The 20,462-nt window shown below is 47.7% G+C and overlaps 1 protein-coding gene across 1 annotated transcript in view; it reads right to left on the reverse strand.

Moving 5' to 3' along the window:
* Nucleotides 1-293: 293 nt before the first annotated feature.
* Nucleotides 294-20,462, reverse strand: part of LOC132832575 (zinc-binding protein A33-like) — a 29,428-nt gene continuing 9,259 nt past the window's right edge. Inside the window, exons 3-6 of the mRNA XM_060850668.1 lie at nt 14,240-14,473; nt 10,175-10,197; nt 9,094-9,212; nt 294-772 (exon numbers count right to left, since the gene is read on the reverse strand). Of these exons, the coding sequence (XP_060706651.1) occupies nt 294-772; nt 9,094-9,212; nt 10,175-10,197; nt 14,240-14,473 (855 nt within the window). The remainder of the gene's footprint in view (nt 773-9,093; nt 9,213-10,174; nt 10,198-14,239; nt 14,474-20,462) is intronic.

Consider the following 20,462-nt stretch of genomic DNA (forward strand, 5'->3'; position numbering starts at 1 on the left):
CCACTCCGTTCAAGAGCAATCAGGAGGCAGAAAACTGAGGGGAGCAATGGGAGAAAGTGAGGACTGCAGATGCTGGAGATCGGAGGTGAAGCGTGTGGCGCTGGAAAAGCGCAGCCGGCCAGGCAGCATCCGAGGGCTAGGAGAGTTAACGTTTCAGGATGCTGTGTTGTGTTTTTCCAGCGCCACACATTTTGACCTGAGCCAGCGATCTCCAAAACAATTAAAGAAGGGAAATGGAAACCATTTACCCTTCTGCCATCTCTGACGACCCCAGCCCGGCCCAGCCCGGCCTGTCAGAGGAGCAGGTGACAGATTTTGAGAGGGTCGGTGTTGGTGTCCGCGCTGGGGTAGAAGAACGGGAAGAGCTTCTCGTTGAAGGTGTCCACGAAGGTGTGGAGGTGGGTCATCTCCTCGGCGTCGTAGAAGGAGACCTGGCCCTCTTCGTGGTCCAGGTAGACGCCGATGCGGGAGCGCTCCACGTGGCCGAAGGTCCAGAAGCCGTTCTCCGGCGTGAGGATGACCCAGCCCTCCCGGTCGATGGACTCCGCCGCCACGCCCACGTCCCAGTCTGGCTGGCCGCCCACCTCCACCTCCCAGTAATGCTTCCCCGAAGAGAACCCCTCCGAGGCCAGCACGCAGGCGCAGAAGTCGAAGCGTTCCAGGTTGCCGGGCAGCTGCTGCGAGGTGTACGAGTACTTGACGGCAGTCAGGTCCTCCGAAAGCACCAGGTATGGGTTGGCGGAGTGAGGGTCAAGGGTCAGCGGGGCCGGCACTGCAGGGAGCGAGGGAAAATAAGACTGATTACTGGCCAACGGAACGTCACTGATTTATTTACCGTACATACTCGAGCCTTAGTCGCATTCTTTTGAACAGATTAGATTCCCTACAGTGTGGAAACAGGCCCTTCGGCCCAAAACATCCACGCCGACCCTCTGAAGAGTAACTCACCCAATCCCATTTCCCTCTGACTAATGCACCTAACAGTCTGGGATAGCTAGCACGGCCAATTCACCTGACCCGCACGTCTTTGGACTGTGGGAGGAAACCGGAGCAAACCCACACAGACATGGGGAGAACGTGCAAACTCCACACAGACAGCTGCCCGAGGCTGGAATTGAACCTGGGTCCGTGAGGCGGCAGTGCTAACCACTGAGCCACCGCGCTGTCCCGACTATATTATAAGGTTGAATTTATGGGGTTGACTATTACACGGATACTGTTTTTGAGGGGCTGAAATTCCTGCCCGTCAAAACCCATACCATATATCATAAGCAGAAGCCCAACTGATCTCGAAAAAAACCCCACGGATTATGGTAATTCTGAAAACCCGGAGTGGAACACAACAGCTAACAGACTGGTGGGCCGAGAGCAGAGCGGAACACCCGGCAGACTGGAAAGCTGGACTGGAACATGACAGATGGCACACCGACTTTGTTATCTGCAAAGAACTAGTGTCAACTTTTACACGAGATATATGGAATATTCCAGGTTATTTGGCCAAAAATACGGGGATCGACCTTTACATGAGATCGTCTATTACTGGAATATATATGGTCTTTGATTTTAATAGAAGACAAAAGGGGCCTTTTGTAGGGCAGTGGTAGCGCCCCTACGCCTGGATCAGGGTTCAAATCCCATCTGCTCCAAAGGTGTGTGATAAGATCTTTGAACGAGTTGATTGGGAAAACATAAAAATGAAAGGAGGTCTGAGGGGGCCTCTTGAGGGGCAGTTGTCTTGCAGGTTGAGTCAGTCATTAGGAAGGCAAATGCAACAGTGGCACTTATTTTGAGAGGACTTGGCTATAAATAGCAGAGATGTACGTCTGAGACTATCAGGCTCTGGTCAGACCACATCTGGAATATTGTGTGCAACCTTGGGCCTCATACACCTCAGGAAGGATGTCATGGTCCTGGAGAGTCTTCAGAGGAGGTTCATGAGAATGGTGGCAGGATTGAAAACTTAAACATGTGAGGAATGTTTGAGAATTCTGTGCCTTTACTCGATGGAGTTTAGAAGGATGTTGGGGGGGGGGGGGGAATCTAACTGAAACATATTGAATACTGATAGAGTAGATGTTGGGAAGATGTTTCCATTGGTGGAAGAGACGAGGAACTGAGGAGGCAGCTTTTGAGTAAAGGGAAGATCCTTTGGAATGGAGATATGGAGAAATTTCTTCAGCCAGAGGGTGGTGAATCTATGGAATTCATTGCCACGGAAAGCAGTGGCGGCCAGGTCATTGAGTATATTTAAGACAGTGATCGATGGGTTCTTGAGTATCAAGGGGATCAAAGGTTACAGGGAGAAAGTGGGAGAATGAGGCTGAGAAACTTATCAGCCATGATTGAATGGCGGAGGAGACTGGATGGGCTGAATGGCCTAATTTTTGCCCCTATGTCTTATGGCCTCTATCTTTGAACCGGGAAACCTGGGTTCAAGTCCCACCTGCTCCAGAAGTGTACAATAACATCTTTGAACAGTTGATTAGGAAAATTGGTTAAATAAATAAATATAAGGAAATCCGAGGGGCTTCTTGTGGTGCAGTTGCAGTGACGTGATCCTTGAAACAGGAAGCCTGGGGTCAAGTCCTACTCGGCTCAGAGGTGTGTTGTAACATCTCTAAACAAGTTGAATGGAAAAATAGGTTAATAAAGTTTATTAAAAAAAATGTATAAGGAGGTGCCAATTGAATGACCTGACTGTACAATTGTTACGATGTTCCTGATGATCGAGGGATTCCAGAATCAGGGGCCATAGTCTAAGGATACAGGATAAACCATTGAGGACTGAGATCAAGGGAAATCTCTTCACCTGGAGAGAAGTGAGCCTATGGAATTCGTTATCACAGAAAGCTAGCAAAGTCAAAACATTGCATGGTTTCAAGGAAGAGTTAAATACTACATCTGGGGCTAAAGGGGTCAAAGGATATGTGGGGGTGGCATGCTGGGGGGAGAAATCCTGAGTACAGACTATTGAATTGGATGATCGGCCATGGTTGGAATGAATGGGGAACAGGCTTGAAAATCCCAATGGCCTACCCTGCTCCTATTCTTTATGTTTTTAGGAAGCCAATGCAGGCGAATCTCAGCAGGTCTGTCAGTAGAGAGAGAAACAGAGTTAACGTTTCCAGTCCAGCACGACCCTCCTTCAGAATGACCCAAAATGTCAACTCTGTTTTTCTCTCTCTGCAGACTCTGTTGAGTTTCTCCAGCATTCTCTGCATTTCATTTTAGATTTCCAGCATCCGCAGTATTTTGATTGTGAAACCTTGTCAGACTGGTTGAAGGATTATTGTGATTTGGGCCAATGGTCCGCAATGACTTTTTAAATAGTGTGCCCTTTCACCGGGCATGGGCATCTCTGGCAAGGCCAGCATTTGTGGCCAATCATTATTCCCCTTGAACTGGGTGGTTTGCCAGCCTTATTTCATGAGGGCAGCTACTGCTGTGGGTCTGGAGTCAGGTGTAGATGGTAAGGATGGCAGATGTCCCTTCCCTGAGGAAAATGAGTATACCAGTCGGGATTTTACAAGCACCAATGATAGTTATTCATGAGTCTAGCTTTATATTTCTAGATTTATTCATTAGATTTAAATTCCTCGAGTTGCTAAGGTGAGATTTGAACTAGTGCCCCCAGACCATGAATCACTCCAGGCTTCTGGTCTAGTGGCATCAGTGTTCATCAGGGATCTTGTGCCACCCTTCTTAATTCCACTCCCATTAACATTTCCTTCCATTCGCTTTTCTCTCTCTCTCTCTCTCTCTCTCTCTCTCTCTCTCTCCCCAGCTTTCCCTTAATTGGATCTATGCTTTGAGAGCTTGCTGTCGATAAACTAGTTGCTGCGTTGCCTGAATCAGGACAATGGCCAGACTTTCAAATAACTCCCATGATTTGGGAATATCCCGAGCTGGTGAAATTTCTTCTTGTGACCTTTATTAGGTACATCGCCCACATGCAATAACACGCAGGGCTGCTCCTATCGAGACAACTGCTCCCTTTTCGCAAGGAAAGAAAGCCTTTAGCTGTAGGTTGCATACCCTTCAGCTTGACATTCTCCTCCTGCATTGTGGGATTGAGGCCCCAATCAGATCAGCCGTGATGTCACTGAATGATGCAGCAGGCTCGAGGGGCAGGTTAGCCTACTCCAGCTCATGGTGTTTACGCGCTAGTATTATGAGATAATTGCTCAAATGAAGGAATGGTTTGCATTAATGTAGCAACCGGGGTAGGATGTTGCTGTAGATGCTTTGGAGAGAGTGCAGAGGAGGTTTGCCAGTATGCTGCCTGGCTTGGAGGGCTTGCCTTATGAAGAGAGGTTGTGTGAACTCAGGCTTTTCACCCTGGAGATTAGAAGGAAGGGAGGTGACTTGATAGAGGTGTGAGAGGCAGAGAGAGGTGTGATAGCCAGAGAGTTTTCCCCAAGGCAGAAATGGCTGTCACAAGGGGGCATAATTTTAAGGTGATTGGAGGGAGGTGATAGGGGAGATGTCAGGGGTAGATTCTTTACACAGAGAGTGGTGAGTGCCTGGAATGCACTGCCAGCAGTGGGAGCAGTCAGGGACATTAGGGACACTGCTGGCAAGCACATGGACAGCAGTAAGTTGAGGACTGTAGAGGTTAGGTTGCTCTTAGATTAAGATAAATGCTTGGCACAGCATCGTGGGCTGAACGGCCTGTACTGTTCCTTGTTCTATGTTCATGAGCACATATTTTTTAAGACTCCCTACAGTGCAGAAACAGGCCATTCGGCCCAAGTCCACACTGACACTACAAAGAGTAACCCACCCAGACCCATTCCCTGACCCTATTATGGCTTACAGTCAATGATTCACAGTTGCGACTTGAGAAAGCTTGCGGTCAATTTACACACAGCAACCTCTGCCTAACCGATGAGATAGTAGTTTTGTTGTTGGTGCTGTAAATAGCAGCCCACGCATTGAAGATAGCTGCATTGCTTTGCACCAATGAATCAACACCTTCGAAAGACAATGCAGTACTCCTTCAGCCCCACATGGGGGGGTCAGCATGGATCATCAGCCTGTGATGGGACTTGAACTGGGACCCCTCCCAGACTCAGGGGTAAGGGGGGAATGGCGAATGTGCTATGGCCTGAGCCAAAGCTGACACAGCAGGTGCTCGAGTTGTCTTGCGCGGCCCAGTGCTTCACGATGTTGACCCAGATTCACCTGGAGTTAACCGCAGGAGGGCCTGGAAGTTATTTCTGACCCCCGGCCTGACGCGATCTCAATCGTGTTCACATCCGCCTCAAACAGCAGCACCTTTGTGCTACTGCACCCGAGAACGTGGCGTGGAGAGGGAGAGTGAATTAGACGTGAGCAGAGCTGGCAGGCGAGGTACAGGAGATGTGGTTAACCACAGACTGTAACAGTAAAACTGTACTGCCTTGTTTCTTCTGTCTGTTTTTTTTGTTGTCCAACTGCTCCCTCCGCGCTGGAGGGAGACCCTGGACGGAAAAATACCTGACGGTCCCGAGACCAGGTCAAGGGTATAATGGACAGAGCTGTGGGGAAAGGGCCAGGAGGAGTTGGAGAGCATGCTCAAAGGGCTAGCAGGGGCAGAATGGATCAAATGGCCTTGTTCTATGCTGGACGGTTCTAAGCCCAGCCTCTCCAGTATGCGTCTCGAATCCTAAGGCCTGTTAGCTCGTGATGTCTATGCGCATCCCAATTCTTCTCAACCACCCCCACCCACCACCTACTCCTTCCACATAGCCCTGCAAATTCCATCCATTTCAAGTGTTGCTCTGAAGATCTTTCGAAGGGTTGTGAGTGCATTTGTGCTGACAATGCTTTCAGTCAGTGGAATATTCTTTAACTTTCTTCAGCCTTAAGCTTCAGGAAGGCCTTCCTAAGCCTTTCCTCATTGAAAGCATTCCTCGGAATCTGTCTCTTCCACAAAATGTTTGATTTTGATGTCTTATGTCTCATCTTAGTGGCCTGGTATGTTTTAGTATGCTCCTGTTAAGGATACTTGGATAGAGTCAAAGAGACATACGGCACAAAAACAGACCATTCGGTTCAACCCGTCCATGCCGACTTGACATCCTAAATTAATCCCATTTGCCAGCACCCGCCCCATATCCCTCTAAACCCTTCCTATTCATGTCCCCATCCAGATGCCTTTTAAATGTTGTAAATGTACCAGCCTCCACCACTTCCTCTGGCAGCTCATTCCATACACGTACCACCCTCTGTGTGAAAATGTTGCCCCTTAGGTCCCTTTTAAATCTTTCCCCTCTCACCCCTCCAGTTTTGGACCCCCCCCACCCCAGGGAAAATACCTTGTCTATTTACCCTATCCATGCCCCTCATGATTTTATAAACCTCTATAAGGTTACCCCCCAGCCTCCGACGCTCCAGGGAAAACAGCCCCAGCCTGTTCAGCCTCTCTCTACAGCTCAAACCCTCCAATCCTGGCCGTATCCTTGTAAATCTTTTCCGAACCTTCTCAAGTTTAATCTTTTACAGTTCTGTATAAATAAGCTGTCATTTCTCATGTAGACTTTCCCCAATGGGAGAATTGAGAACCAGGGTCAGAGTTTAAACTTTCAGAAATAACCATTTAAGACAGAAAAGGGTCAGTACTGAGGGAATGTCACACTGTCAGAGGGTCAGTACTGAGGGAGTGCCGCACTGCCAAAGAGTCAGTACTGAGGGAGTGCTACACTGTCAGAGGGTCAGTACTGAGGGAATGCTACACTGTCAAAGAGTCAGTACTGAGGGAGTGCTACACTGTTAGAGGGTCAGTACTGACGGAGTGCTGCACTGTCAGAGGGTCAGTACTGAGGGAGTGCTGCATTGTCAGATGATCAGTACTGAGCGAGTGCTACATTATCAGAGGGTCAGTACTGAGGGAGTGCTACACTGTCAGAGGGTCAGTACTGAGGGAGTGCTGCATTGTCAGAGGGACAGTACTGACGGAGTGCTACACTGTCAGAGGGTCAGTACTGAGGGAGTGCTACACTGTCAGAGGGTCAGTACTGAGTGAGTGCAAAACTGTCAGAGAGCTGGCATAAAGGAGCGCTGAATAAGAGAGTGTTGAAAATAGATTTCAAACTGAGTTCCTGTCTTTAATGGATGGTGAAGAAACCAATTCAGGTGGCCATTATCTATCCTTCAGCAACTGAAGTAGAGCACTAGGGTTTATGGGATGTCACTGGATACCAATGAGTTGCTGCATTATCCGCAGGATCAGCTGTCTGCTCCTTGGAAAGGCAAGAGCTCCATAAACATCAGGCCTGTTGTGGAACAGATGCGCCTGCTCAGACTTGAAATGCCACCTGACCCAAGTCGATTAAAATCCTGGATAAATCTTTAATTCCAGTCAGGAAAAACACACTGAATCCAATGTGGTAAATACACAGGGTAAAGCTGTGTGCGACTGAACACTGCAGTCTGGCTGGAGGGGGGGGGGAGCGGTGATCGATAGGAAATCACGTGCTGTATCTGAACTTCCCCCGACCGTCTCCGAGACCCGCCATTTGTTCAGGTGCAGGTTGACAGTGCGGAGAGGGTGAAGGGATTTCGAGCGGTGCTAGCCCACGCGTTACCTTGCTGCCTGCAATGAATCAATGCCTCAGAGAGTTGATGGCGTGTGAAACCCCCATATGAAAGCAGAGCTGCACAGTCATCTTGCAACTCTCTATCTGTGGCAACTCAGCCTGGCCTCACCAAGTCAACAGACGCACCTGCAGACAGCCATCCCAGAGCCAGTGTGACAGCTGGTTCTCAGACAGGAAGCAAAGGTGCAGGCTGGAACTCATTGGGGTGTTCAAACCCTCTCCAGGATTGTCCCTGGAAACAAACGTCAATCTCACAGAGGAAGGTCAAGGGACATTGCGTTCCTTTACAGAAAAAAAAACATTTCTCTGCAGATATTTTCTAATCAACCCGTTCACCGACATTACGATGCAGCTCAGGACTGAGTTAGATTTGAACTTAGGCCTCCCAGCTCAGAAGCATGGACATTACATTTCTGTGCGTTCCCAAATAAGATCGATGAGGGCAGAGCAGTGGACGCTGTTTTCTTGCACTACAGTAAAGCCTTTGGCAAGGTTCCAAATGGTCGACTAATTAGTGATGTTAAAGCACATAGGACTCAGGCTGAGCTTACCAATTGGATGCAAAGTTGACCTATAGGTAGGAGACACAGTGTGATGGTGGAGGGTTGTTTTTCAGACTGGAGGCCTGTGACCAGTGGTGTTCCACGGGGATCGGTCCTGGGCCCTCTTTTGTTTGTTATTTATTCAAATGATTTTGATGAGAATATAGAATACATGGTTAATAAGTTTGCAGATGACACCAAGGTTGGTGGTTTAGTAGTTTAGTAGTGAGGAAGATTATCCAAGATTACAAAGCCCATCAGTTGGATCAATGGGCTGAGGAGTGGCAGATAAAGTTTAATTTGTCAAGTGTTTCGGGATGTGACGAGGATGTAGAAGGTTACCTGTACCTTCTGTCAAGAGGGTAGATTGGAGACGCTGGGGCTATTTTTCTTCAGGAGAAGAGGGCTGAGTGGAAATTTGACAGATGCATTGGACATTGTGAAGGGCTCTGGACTAAGTTGATGTGGGGAAAACATTCCTAGCTTGCAAGGGATTCAAAAACACCAGGGCACCAGTCAAACCAAAGCAAAAGTGACACACCCCCTTGTTCGGGTCTGGAAGTGCAGTGCCTGGGACTATGGTGGAGACAGGTTTAATTAAGGCTCTATTCCTGAGATGCTGCCTGGCCTGCTGTGCTTTGACCAGCAACACATTTGCAGCTGTGATCTCCAGCATCTGCAGACCTCATTTTTTACTCTTACATTCAAAAGGGAGTCAGGTTTGTATGTTTCAGAAGAAAGCACAGGCAGGACTACCCGAGTAGTGTGGGGAGTAGGAACTTGTGAAATGCTCATTCTGAGAGCTAGTGTCAAAATGATGCGCCAAACGGGCTCATTGCATGATTGTAATGGCTCTTGTGATTCTATGGCTGTGACGCCTTTTTTCTTAGTTGTTAACCTGTATCCCGATGTGACGGTAGTGGCTGTTGCAATTGTGCGTGCTTACCATTTCAACCTGTGCAGTGCCTCACCTGGACTGATCCGTTTTCTCATCTTCTTCCACACCGTGTACTGCAAGGGGCCCTGAAAAGAGCCAACGTTCAACCTTCGGGCTGGCACGACCTCACAGCTCGCAACGCCTTGCTTCAGCCTGTCGAACGGAGAAAATGGCGAAGGCTTGAGTTATTTTCACAGCGGATTGTGCCTCACTCATTTCCCAACCCCGTTCCAGTACTATTCCTCTTTTTTCAATTCATTAGATGGGGGGAGGGAGGGGGGTAGGGGTCACTTGTCTGCACCAGCATATATTGGCTGAGCTTTCATTACCCCAAGGCAATGTTGCTGAGGGTCTGGAGTCACATGTAGGCCTGACCAGGTAAGGATGGCAGCCTCTCCCTAAAGCTCAAACCCTCCCACATCCTTGCAAGCATTTTCTGAATTCTGGCTCAGTGGTTAGCACAGCTGCCTCACAACGCTAGGGATCCAGGTTCGATCCCTGCCTTGGGCGAAAACTTGACCTACTCTTGGGAAATTAAGCAGGGCAGGTGACTGAGATGTGCGTGGGGGAGCACTTTGGGGCTAGCGGCCGTAATTTTATTAGATTTAGTGGGGGGAGGGGATGGCATAGTGGTATTATCGCTGGGCTGTTAATCTAGAGACCCAGGGAATGTTCTGGGGACCGGGTTCAAATCCCTCAACGGCATATGGTGGAATTTGAATTCAACAAGAAGACAAAACTAATGGGTGGCACGGTGGCTCAGTGGTTAGCACTGCTGCCTCACAGTGCCAAGAGCCCGGGTTTAATTCCCGCCTCAGGTGACTGTGTGGAGTTTGCACATTCTCCCTGTGTCTGTGTGGGTTTCCTCTGGGTGCTCTGGTTTCCTCCCATAATCCAAAGATATGCACGTCAAGTGAAATGGCCATGCTAAATTATCCGTGGCACTTAGGGGGATAGGTCTGGGTGGATTACTCGTGGGAGGGTCGGTGTGGACTTGTTGGGCTGAAGGACTGTAGATAATCTAATCTACATCAACCTGATGTTGTGTGATTTTTAACCTATGAATGTTGGCATGTGCGCTTAAGGATATTGCAAAATAACTATTCTGATCTTACCTTTCTGACAGGTCTTTGATGTCCTGTGAAATGAAGGGAATACAATAAAGATTGTGATGAAAGATCACAGTAACACATTCCAACATCTTAGAAGTGCTCAGAACAGGAAGACAGCAGCACATTGTTATTATTTAGACAAATCAGCGCAAAAGCTCTTTCACTCCAGCAACAAGTGACAACCATCAGTGGCTGAGGCCAGTGAGACTCAGTGGGTGTCAGGAATGGAAAGTCGTGGCAGAGGAATTGAGGAAGGGGAATGGCAGCAGACTGAGACATGAGGGAGGAGGAAGATCGAATCATAGGATCCCTACAGTGCTGAAAGAGGCTTTTCAGCCCATTGAGTCGGCACTGACCCTCTGAGGAGCATTCCGCCCAGATCTAACCCCCTGCATCGCATACCCAAACCCTGGATGGGAATTTTATCGTGACTAACCCACCTAACCTGCACATCCCTCGCAACTACAGGGCAATATCCCAAAGCCAATCCACCTAACCTGTACATCTCTGGACACCATGGGCAATTTAACATGGTCGATCCACCCAACCTGCACATCCCTGGACACTGTGTGCAATTTCACATGGCCAATCCACCTAACCTGCACGTGGGAGGAAATTGGAGCACCTAGAGGTTACCCACGCAGACACGGGGGGAACATGCAAACTCCACACATGATTTCTCACATGGCAGCAACTGTATAAGCTTTGTTAATGGAAGGAGGACTTCATTGACTGGACATTTTCCCCCCAGCCCCAGCTGACCAGGAGAAGATGGTGATGGTAGTAAGGCATTTTCCAGAACTTTTGTGGTCTATAGAGTGTCACCTATTCTACACTAGAACCAGCATTCCAGGATTTTGATCCATTTGGAAAGTCCTTTCGAAGTGACACTGCAGTGCATCTTGCAGATGGTAAACATTGTTGCCACTTGAGCCTTGTAGATGGTGGACAGGCTCTGGTGATCTCAAGGTGATTTGCTTACCGACCGAATTTCCAGCCCCTGATCTGCTCTTGTAGCCATTAGATTAGATTCCCTACAGTGTGGAAACAGGCCCTTCATCCCAACAAGTCCACACCAATCCTCCGAAGAGCAACTCACCCAGATCCATTCCCCTACATTCACTCCTGACTCATGCACCTCACACTATGGGAAATTTAGCATGGCCAATTCACCTAACCTGCACATCTTTGGACTGTGGGAGGAAACCGGAGCACCCGGAGGAAACCCACACAGTCACGGGGAGACTGTGCAAACTCCACACAGACAGTTGCCCGAGTTGGGAATTGCACCTGGGTCCCTGATGCTGTGAAGAAGGCATATGGCGTATTGGCTTTTATTGGTAGAGGAATTGAGTTCCGGAGTCCTGAGGTCATATTGCAATTGTATAAGACGCTGGTGCGGCCGCATCTGGAGTATTGTGTGCAGTTTTGGTCGCCATGCTATAGGAAGGATGTGGAGGCACTGGAACTGGTGCAGAGGAGGTTTACCAGGATGTTGCCTGGTATGGTAGGAAGATCGTATGAGGAAAGGCTGAGGCACTTGGGGCTGTTCTCATGGGAGAAAAGAAGGTTTAGGGGTGACTTGATAGAGGTGTACAAGATGATTAGGGGTTTAGATAGGGTTGACCATGAGAACCTTTTTCCACGTATGGAGTCAGCTATTACGAGGGGCAAAGGTTTAAATTAAGGGGTGGTAGGTATAGGACAGATGTTAGGGGTAGATTCTTTACTCAGCGAGTCATGAGTTCAGGGAATGCCCTGCCAGTAACAGTGGTGGACTGTCCCTCTTTCTGGGCATTTAAACGGGCATTGGATAGACATATGGAGGATAGTGGGCTAGTGTAGATTAAGTTGGCTTGGATCGGCGCAACATCAAGGGCCAAAGGGCCTGTACTGCGCTGTATTCTTCTATGTTCTATGTTCTATGTCTTGATACGCATAAGGTGGATAAATCCCCAGGACCTGATCAGGTGTACCCGAGAACTCTGTGGGAAGCTAGAGAAGTGATTGCTGGGCCTCTTGTTGAGATATTTGTATCATCAATAGTCACAGGTGAGGTGCCGGAAGACTGGAGGTTGTCTAACATAGTGCCACTGTTTAAGAAGGACGGTAAAGACAAGCCAGGGAACTACAGACCAGTGAGCCTGACCTCAGTGGTTGGCAAGTTGTTGGAGGGAATCCTGAGGGACAGGATGTACATGTATTTGGAAAGGCAAGGATTGATTAGGGATAGTCAACATGGCTTTGTGTGTGGGAAATCAGATCTCACAAACTTGATTGAGTTTTTAAAAGAGGTAACAAAGAGGATTGATGAGGGCAGAGTGGTAGATGTGATCTATATGGACTTCAGTAAGGTGTTCGACAAGGCTCCCCATGGGAGACTGATTAACAAGGTTAGATCTCATGGAATACAGGGAGAACTAGCCATTTGGCTACAGAACTGGCTCAATGGTAGAAGACAGTGGGTGGTGGTGGAGGGCAGTTTTTCAGACTGGAGGCCTGTGACCAGTGGAGTGCCACAAGGAACGGTGCCGGGTCCTCTATTTTTTGTCATTGACATAAATGATTTGAATGTGAACATAAGAGGTACAGTTAGTAAGTTTGCAGATGATACCAAAATTGGAGTTGTCGTGGACAACGAAGAGGGTTACCTCAGATTAAAATAGGATCTTAATCAGATGGGTCAATGGGCTGAGAAGTGGCAGATGGAGTTTATTTCAAATAAATGTGAGGTGCTGCATTTTAGGAAAGCAAATCTTAGCAGGACTTATAAACTTAATGGTAAGGTCCTAAAGAGTGTTGCTGAACAAAGAGACCTTAGAGTGCAGGCTTATAGCTCCTTGAAAGTGGTCTCAGGTAGATAGGATAGTGAAGAAGGTGTTTGGTATGCTTTCCTTTATTGGTCAGAGTATTGAGTACAGGAGTTGGGAGGTCATGTTGCGCCTGTACAAGTAATTGTTTAGGCCACTGTTGGAATATTGCGTGCAATTCTGGTCTCCTTCCTAACGGAAAGAAGTTATGAAACTTGAAAGGGTTGATAAAAGATTTACAAGGATGTTGCCAGGGTTGGAGGACTTGAGCTACAAGGTGAGGCTGAAAAGGCTGGGGCTGTTTTCTCTAGAGCATCGGAGGCTGAGGGATGACCTTATAGAGGTTTACAAAATTATGAGGGGCATGGATAGGATAAATAGACAAAGTCTTTTCGCTGGGGTTGGGGAGTCCAGAACTAGAGGGCATAGGTTTAGGGTGAGAGGGGAAAGGTACAAAAGAGACCTAAGGGGCAACTTTTTCACACAGAGGGTGGTACATGTATGGAATGAGCTGCCAGAGGAAGTGGTGAAGGCTGGTACAATTGCAACATTTAAGAGGCACTTGGATAGGTATATGAATAGGAAGGGTTTGGAGGGATATGGGGCCAGTTGCTGGCAGGTGGGACTAGATTAGGTTGGGATATCTGGTCCGGATGGATGTGTTGGAACAAAAGGTCTGTTTCTGTGCTGTACATCTCTCTGGATCTATGACTCAATGTTTAGGGGGAGGTGGGAGGAGTCCAGAACGAAGGTTCACAGTTTGACAATAAGGGGTAAACCATTCAGGACTGAAATGAGGAAGAATTTCTTCACTCAGAGAGTTGGGAACCTGTGAAATTCTCTCTCACAGGAAGCCAGTTCTTTAGATATATTTATGTGCCTTACAACCAAAGGGGTACAGAGAGAGAGCGAGAGTGGGATACTGAGATTGCATGATCAGCCCCGATTGTATTGAATGGTGGTGCAGGCTTGAAGGGCTGAATGGCCTACTCCTGCACGTTGTTGCTATGTTTCTATTCTCCATCTACTCTTTCTACAGTACTGACCTTTTTTCAGCTGAGGTTGTAGGTCCTGTGCCCTTCCCTCTATGTGTCTCATTGTCCAATACAGTTTCTGTGGAACACCTTGCGATGGCCCTTATGGCCTTTAATACAAGTTCTGACTCAAAGTTAAAGTGGAGATCCACCATTAGCCCAATCCCTACCTCCTCTTCCTGCCTGGAATAGGCTAGAAGTGCGGGATTCCCCAAGAGTCTTACCTGGAGTAAGCAGACAGGGTCTTCCTCGTTGAGTTTTTGTTGAACACTGACAAGCATGGTTTCCAGGGTGGATTTCTCTGCGTGCATCTTCTTCAGGTTCTCCTGCATCTCTTGCAGGAGTTTGTCCTCCTCCTCTCGAAGCCTGCCCAGGACGGTGTCCTGCTCCTCCTGCAGGAAGGTGTGGAGAGCCTCGAACTCTGAGATGATGCGACCCTTTATAGTCTCCGTCCTGTCCTGTTTGATACAGACGTCAAGCTCAGATCGCAGTGGATTCTCACCCACTGACAATGCCACCTCCCCCATCCCCCCAGGCTCACAACAAGATCTGGACAACATCCCGGCAAGTGGCAAGTAACATTCGCTGCCACACTAATGCCAGGCTATGGCCATCTCCAATAAGACACAATCTAGCCATCGCCCCTTGCCATTCAATGGTGTTACCATCACCGCAACCCCCACATCAACATCCTGGGAGTTACCACTGACCTGAAACTCATCTGAACTCACCACATAAACTCAGTGGCTACAAGAGCAGGTCAGATGCTAGTAATACTGCAGCGAGTAACTCACCTCCTGTCTCCCCAAAGCCTGTTCACCATCTACAAGGCACAAGTCAGGAGTGTGATGGAATACTCCCCACTTACCTGGATGGGTGCAGCACCAACAACAATTAAGAGGCTTGGCACCATCAAGGTCAAAGCAGCCCACATGATTGGCACCACATCCACAAGCATCCACTCCCTCCACCTCCAACGCTCAGTAGCAGCAGTGTGTATCATCTACAAGATGTACTGCAAAAATTCACCAAAGATTGTCTGACAGCACCTTCCAAACCCATGATCACTTCCATCTAGAAGGACAAGGGCAGCCGATACATTGGAACACCACCCCCTGCAAGTTCCTCTCCAAGACACTCACCACCCTGACTAGGAAATATATCTCTGCTCCTTCACTGTCGCTGGGTCTAAATCCTGGAATTCCTTCCCTCAGGGCATTGTGGGACAACCCACAACAGGTGGACTGCAGCGGTTCAAGAAGGCAGCTCAGCACTACCTTTTCAAGGGGGCAACTAGGGATGGCAAGTGAATGCTGGGCCCAGCCAGTGACACCCACATCCCACAAAACTGCACAATCCTCCTACTTCTACCCCTGCTGTAGCTCCACTCAGTCCTCTGGCAAGTCCACCCAGCCACTGCTATCGAAAAGTTGAGAGAACTGCTTTGGTGGGCCTTGGTTCTGTTTCCACCTGATAGCAACCCGTGCTGCACTGCCGAAGATGGCTTTGCAACCCATCGGACCGATACTGGTTTTGTCAAAGAATAGTCCAATCCCACAAACTCTATTGCTTGTGTCAATGTTACACTTTTTTCATCTTAGTACTTCTCAAGAATTACAATTGGATCTACCTCCACTGTCTATTCAGGTAGCATTTTGGATTAGTATTAGAATTAGAATTAGTTCCTTGAAAGTGGAGTCGCAGGTAGATAGGATAGTGAAGAAGGCTTTCCTTTATTGGCCAGGCCATCGGAGTTGGGAGATCATGTTGCGGCTGTACAGGACTTCGTTGAGGTCACTTTTGGAATACTGTGTGCAACTCTGGTCTCCCTCCTATTGAAAGGGTTCAGAAACGATTTGCAAGGATATTGCCAGGCTTGGAGGGTTTGAACTGTAGGGAGGGGTTGAATAGGCTGGGACTGTTTTCCCTGGAGCACCAGAGACTGAGGGGTGACCTTATCGAGGTTTATAAAATCATGAGGGGCTTGGATAGGATAAATAGACAAGGTCTTTTCCCTGGGGTGGGAGAGGGCATGGGTTCAGGGTGAGAGGGGAAAGATTTGAAATGGATCCAAGGGGCAACATTTTCATGCAGAGGGTGGTGCATATATGGAATGAGCTGCCAGAGGAGGTGGTGGAGGCTGGTACAATTACAATATTTAAAAGGCATCTGGATGGATATATGAATAGGAAGGGACATAGGCCAAGTGCTGGCAAATGGGACTTGATTTATGTAGGATATCTGGTCAGTGTGAACGAGTTGGAGCGAAGGGGCTGTTTCCGTGCTGTACATCTCTACGAGTCTCAGAGTCTGCTGTCACAGCTACTCAGGGGAGTACAGTGAAAAGTGTACAAGTTGCCTCTTATAGCACTGTTTTAGGTACAAAGGTACCTCGGTAGAGATTCTTGAGTAACAATTCTCCACGAAATGCATGCCAATATAATCTTGTCTATGGAAGAGATGTATTTAGTTTGCTTGGATAGAGTCAAACTGCAATGTTTGTCTGTTCCCATATGCCACTGTATGGATCCGAACCACATTTGTGACTGTGTGTGTATATAAGATAGTTTTAAGAATAAAGCATATTTTTGAAATGAGAAAATCAACTCTCTACAAAACAATTTTTATCCTCATTTCGATGCCACTTATCTTAAATCTGTGGTTTCTGGTTTTCAGCCTTCTGTCAGTGGAAGCACTAATTCACTCTATCATGTTTACTGCATGTCCCCTCAATCGCCACTGTCCAAAGGACAACAATCCAGACTTAGTGGGTGGCACGGTGGCACAGTGGTTAACACTGCTGCCTCACAGTGCCAGAGACCCAGGTTCAATTCCCACCTCTGGTGACTGACTGTGCGGAGTTTGCACGTTCTCCCCGTGTCTGCGTGGGTTTCCTCTGGGTGCTCCGATTTCCTCCCACAGTTCAAAGATGTGCAGGTTAGGTGAATTGGCCATGCTAAATTGCCCGTAGTGTTAGGTTAGGGGTATGGGTGGGTTGCGGGTTAGTGTGGACTTGTTGGGCCGAAGGGCCTGTTTCCACACTGTAAGTAATCTAATCTTATCTCGGCCCATCAGTCTAACTGAAGTAGCTCAGCCCTGGAACGATTCTAATGAATCGCTCCAAGGCTTTAGCATTTTGCTTGAATTGGGCACAATCGTCCAACTGGGTGTGAACTGGTGTTTTATACCGTTCTCCGCTCTGTGGTCAGTCATTTTTAATCTGTCTCCTCTGATTGCCGAGTTCCTCCAGCCATTGGGAACACTTGTCTTCATTTCCTCTATGGAAGCTCCTCATGATGTTAAACACCATGACGAAACCTCCCTATAAACTCGCTACCCATCTTAGTGATGACTAACTGGTCTTGCAGATTGCGTTAGGGAACAGTGATTTTTAAAAAACAACACACATTGTATCATCATTTTGTTCATGGTTACTGGACTGGACTCTTGTCCCACGGCACCAGTCATTTGATGGAAAAAATTGCTGGGGCGGGAATCGTCAGGGACGTTATTTTGATTGTGTCAGGAGCATGAGGTAAATTATAAACCTGATGGTTGAGAATTGAACACAGACTAAGAACTGAATCTTGGGCCTTCTGAGGGTGAGCAGTCACTGAGTGATGTCTTTTGTACCAGGCCAACTGACAGGGTTAAATGTGGACTCGCATTGTGCTATGTTGGGCGACTGATGTCCCTTGAGACCAACTGTAGTCTCAGATCCTCTTTCTTATCTCCATCTGTTGAGATATTTGGACTTAAATCATGGTGGGGTTATTAGAGACAGCAATACATCGTCTCACTATAGCTACAGGGGTGTCTGCAAACAATGTGACAAATGTGCTCTTAGGACTTGCCTCAAATTACAAAGACTTCATCTAAAGAGAACAAGAGGAGGCCATTCAGCTCCTTGAGCCTGTTCTGCTGTTCAAAAAGCTCATGGCTGATCTGTGGCCTAACTTCAAATACTTGTCTTTGGCCCACATCCCCTCATACCTTTTGCTCAAGGAAGATGGGTCAGATTTAAAACTATCAACTTCCACGGCCATTTGTGCAAGAGAGTTCCAACCCCCTACCATCTTGTTGTGTGTGGAGGTGGTTCCGAAGGAGTCTCCTGAACGGTCTGGCCCTAATTCTCAGACTATGACCCCTAGTTCTGGAATCCCCAACCAGTGGAACTTGTTCAATTGATTCAGTGTTGAGCAGATTCTTCCAGAGCTCAGTCCAGTCTCTGCTGAGTTGGGTCCAGGTATACCGAAAAGCAACAGTGGATGGGATGCAATTCTCAACATGGACCATCCTTAAGATGCCCTTCAGAAATTCACCAAGGCTCCTCATACAGCACCTTCCAAGCCTGTGGTCTCTTCCATCTAGAAGGACATGGGCAGCAGACATATGGAAACACCGCCACCTTCAAGTTCCCCTCCAAACCACTCACCATCCTGATTAGGAAATATATTACCGTTCCTTCACCGTGGCTGGGTCAAAATCCTGGAATTCCCTCCTTAACAGCATCTGTCTGCACCACATGGACTGCAGCGGTTCAAGAAGACAGCTCACCACCACCTTCTCAAGGGGCAACTTGGGGACGGACAATAAACTCTGGCCCAGCCAGCAAAATGCTCTTCCAATGAAAGAGTAAAAAATGTCTTTTGCTCCAGGGAGGAATAACATCTGCAAGAGATCCTTCTCTCGTTGGGTGGTGCCTCCACTGGAATGGACATCAGTGTGGCCATTGCTTGAGAGCAGATTGGCTCCCCCGCAGTGTCCACACAGCCCCAGAGCATGTGGGCACCTACTGGGCATTGCACAGGCAATGACTGGTCACTTTGGTGAGACGGTACAGACTGGAATATCATGGATGGAAGTATAACCAGGCACTGGGAAACAAAAAGGGGCATAATGCAATATTCCCTGTGACTATAACTGAGTATAACAGCATAACCAGCAAGCTAGGCCGAATGATCCAATCTCAAATCCTCCTGGTGCAAAGTGCCATTTAAATTCAATTCATTACATAAAACCTTGAATGGAGAGATTAGTATTGATAATTGTGATCATCCATGTACTAAATTGTTACTAAAACTCATCTGGCTCATTAATTACCTCAATGGAAGGAAATCCACCATTATTGCTTGGGTCTGGTCCAATTTATGGCTTTAAAAGTTGTCATATTGTCACTAGACTTGTAATCTCATCAAATCCAGGCTAATGTTCTGAGAACGCAGGTTTGACTCCCATTATGGCAGATGGTGAAATTGGAATTGAATATGAAGCTAGCCCAATGGTAACACGTGTCAATTGTCACTGAAACAAAAGATGTCTGGTCCGCTAATGCCATCTATGGAAAGATATCTGCAAACCTTACCTGGTCGGGCCTACATATGTCATAAAGTCAGAGAGTCATAGAGTCAGAGAGATGTACAGCATGGAAATAGATCCTTCGGTCAAACCCATCCATGCCGACCAGATATCTCATCCCAATCTAATCCCACCTGCCAGCACCCAGCCCATGTCCCTCCAAACCCTTCCTATTCATATACCCATCCAGATGCCTTTTAAATGCTGTAACTGTACCAGCCTCCCCCACTTCCTCTAGCAGCTCATTCCATACACGTACCACCCTCTGTGTGAAAACCTTGCCTCTTAAGTCTGTTTTATATCTTTCCCCTCTCACCCTAAACCTATGCCCTCTAGCTTTGGACTCCCCGACCACAGGGAAAAGACTTTGTCTATTTATCCTATCCATGTCCCTCATAATTTTTTAAACCACTATAAGGTCACCCCTCAGCCTCTGACGCTCCAGGGAAAACAGCCCTAGCCTGTTCAGCCTCTCCCTGTAGCTCAAATCCCCTAACCTTGACAACATCCTTGTAAATCTTTTCTGAACCCTTTCAAGTTTCACAATATCTTTCCAATAGGAAGGATATCCGAATTGCACGCAATATTCCAAAAGTGGCCTAACCAATGTCCTGTACAGCCACAACATGACCTCCCAACTCCTGTACTCAATACTCTGACCAATAAAGGAAAGCATACCAAATGCCTTCCTCACTATCCTATCTACCTGCAATTCCACTTTCAAGGAGCTATGAACCTGCACTTCAAGGTCTCTTTGTTCAGCAACACTCCCTAGGACCTTACCATTAAGTGTATAAGTTCTGCTAAGTTTTGCTTTCCCAAAATGCAGCACCTCACATTTATTTGAATTAAACTCCATCTGCCACTTCTCAGCCCATTGGCCCATCTGGTCCAGATCCTGTTGTAATCTGAGGTAACCCTCTTCGCTGTCTACTACACCTCCAATTTTGGTGTCATCTGCAAAAAGTAGAGGACCCAGCACTGATCCTTGTGGTAGTCCACTGGTCACAGGCCTCCAGTCTGAAAAATACCCCTCCACCACACCCCTCTGACTTCTATGTTTGATCCAGTTCTGTATCCAAATGGCTA

Source organism: Hemiscyllium ocellatum, chromosome 35, assembly GCF_020745735.1.
Source record: "Hemiscyllium ocellatum isolate sHemOce1 chromosome 35, sHemOce1.pat.X.cur, whole genome shotgun sequence".
In the NCBI taxonomy this organism is placed as follows: Eukaryota; Metazoa; Chordata; class Chondrichthyes; order Orectolobiformes; family Hemiscylliidae; genus Hemiscyllium; species Hemiscyllium ocellatum.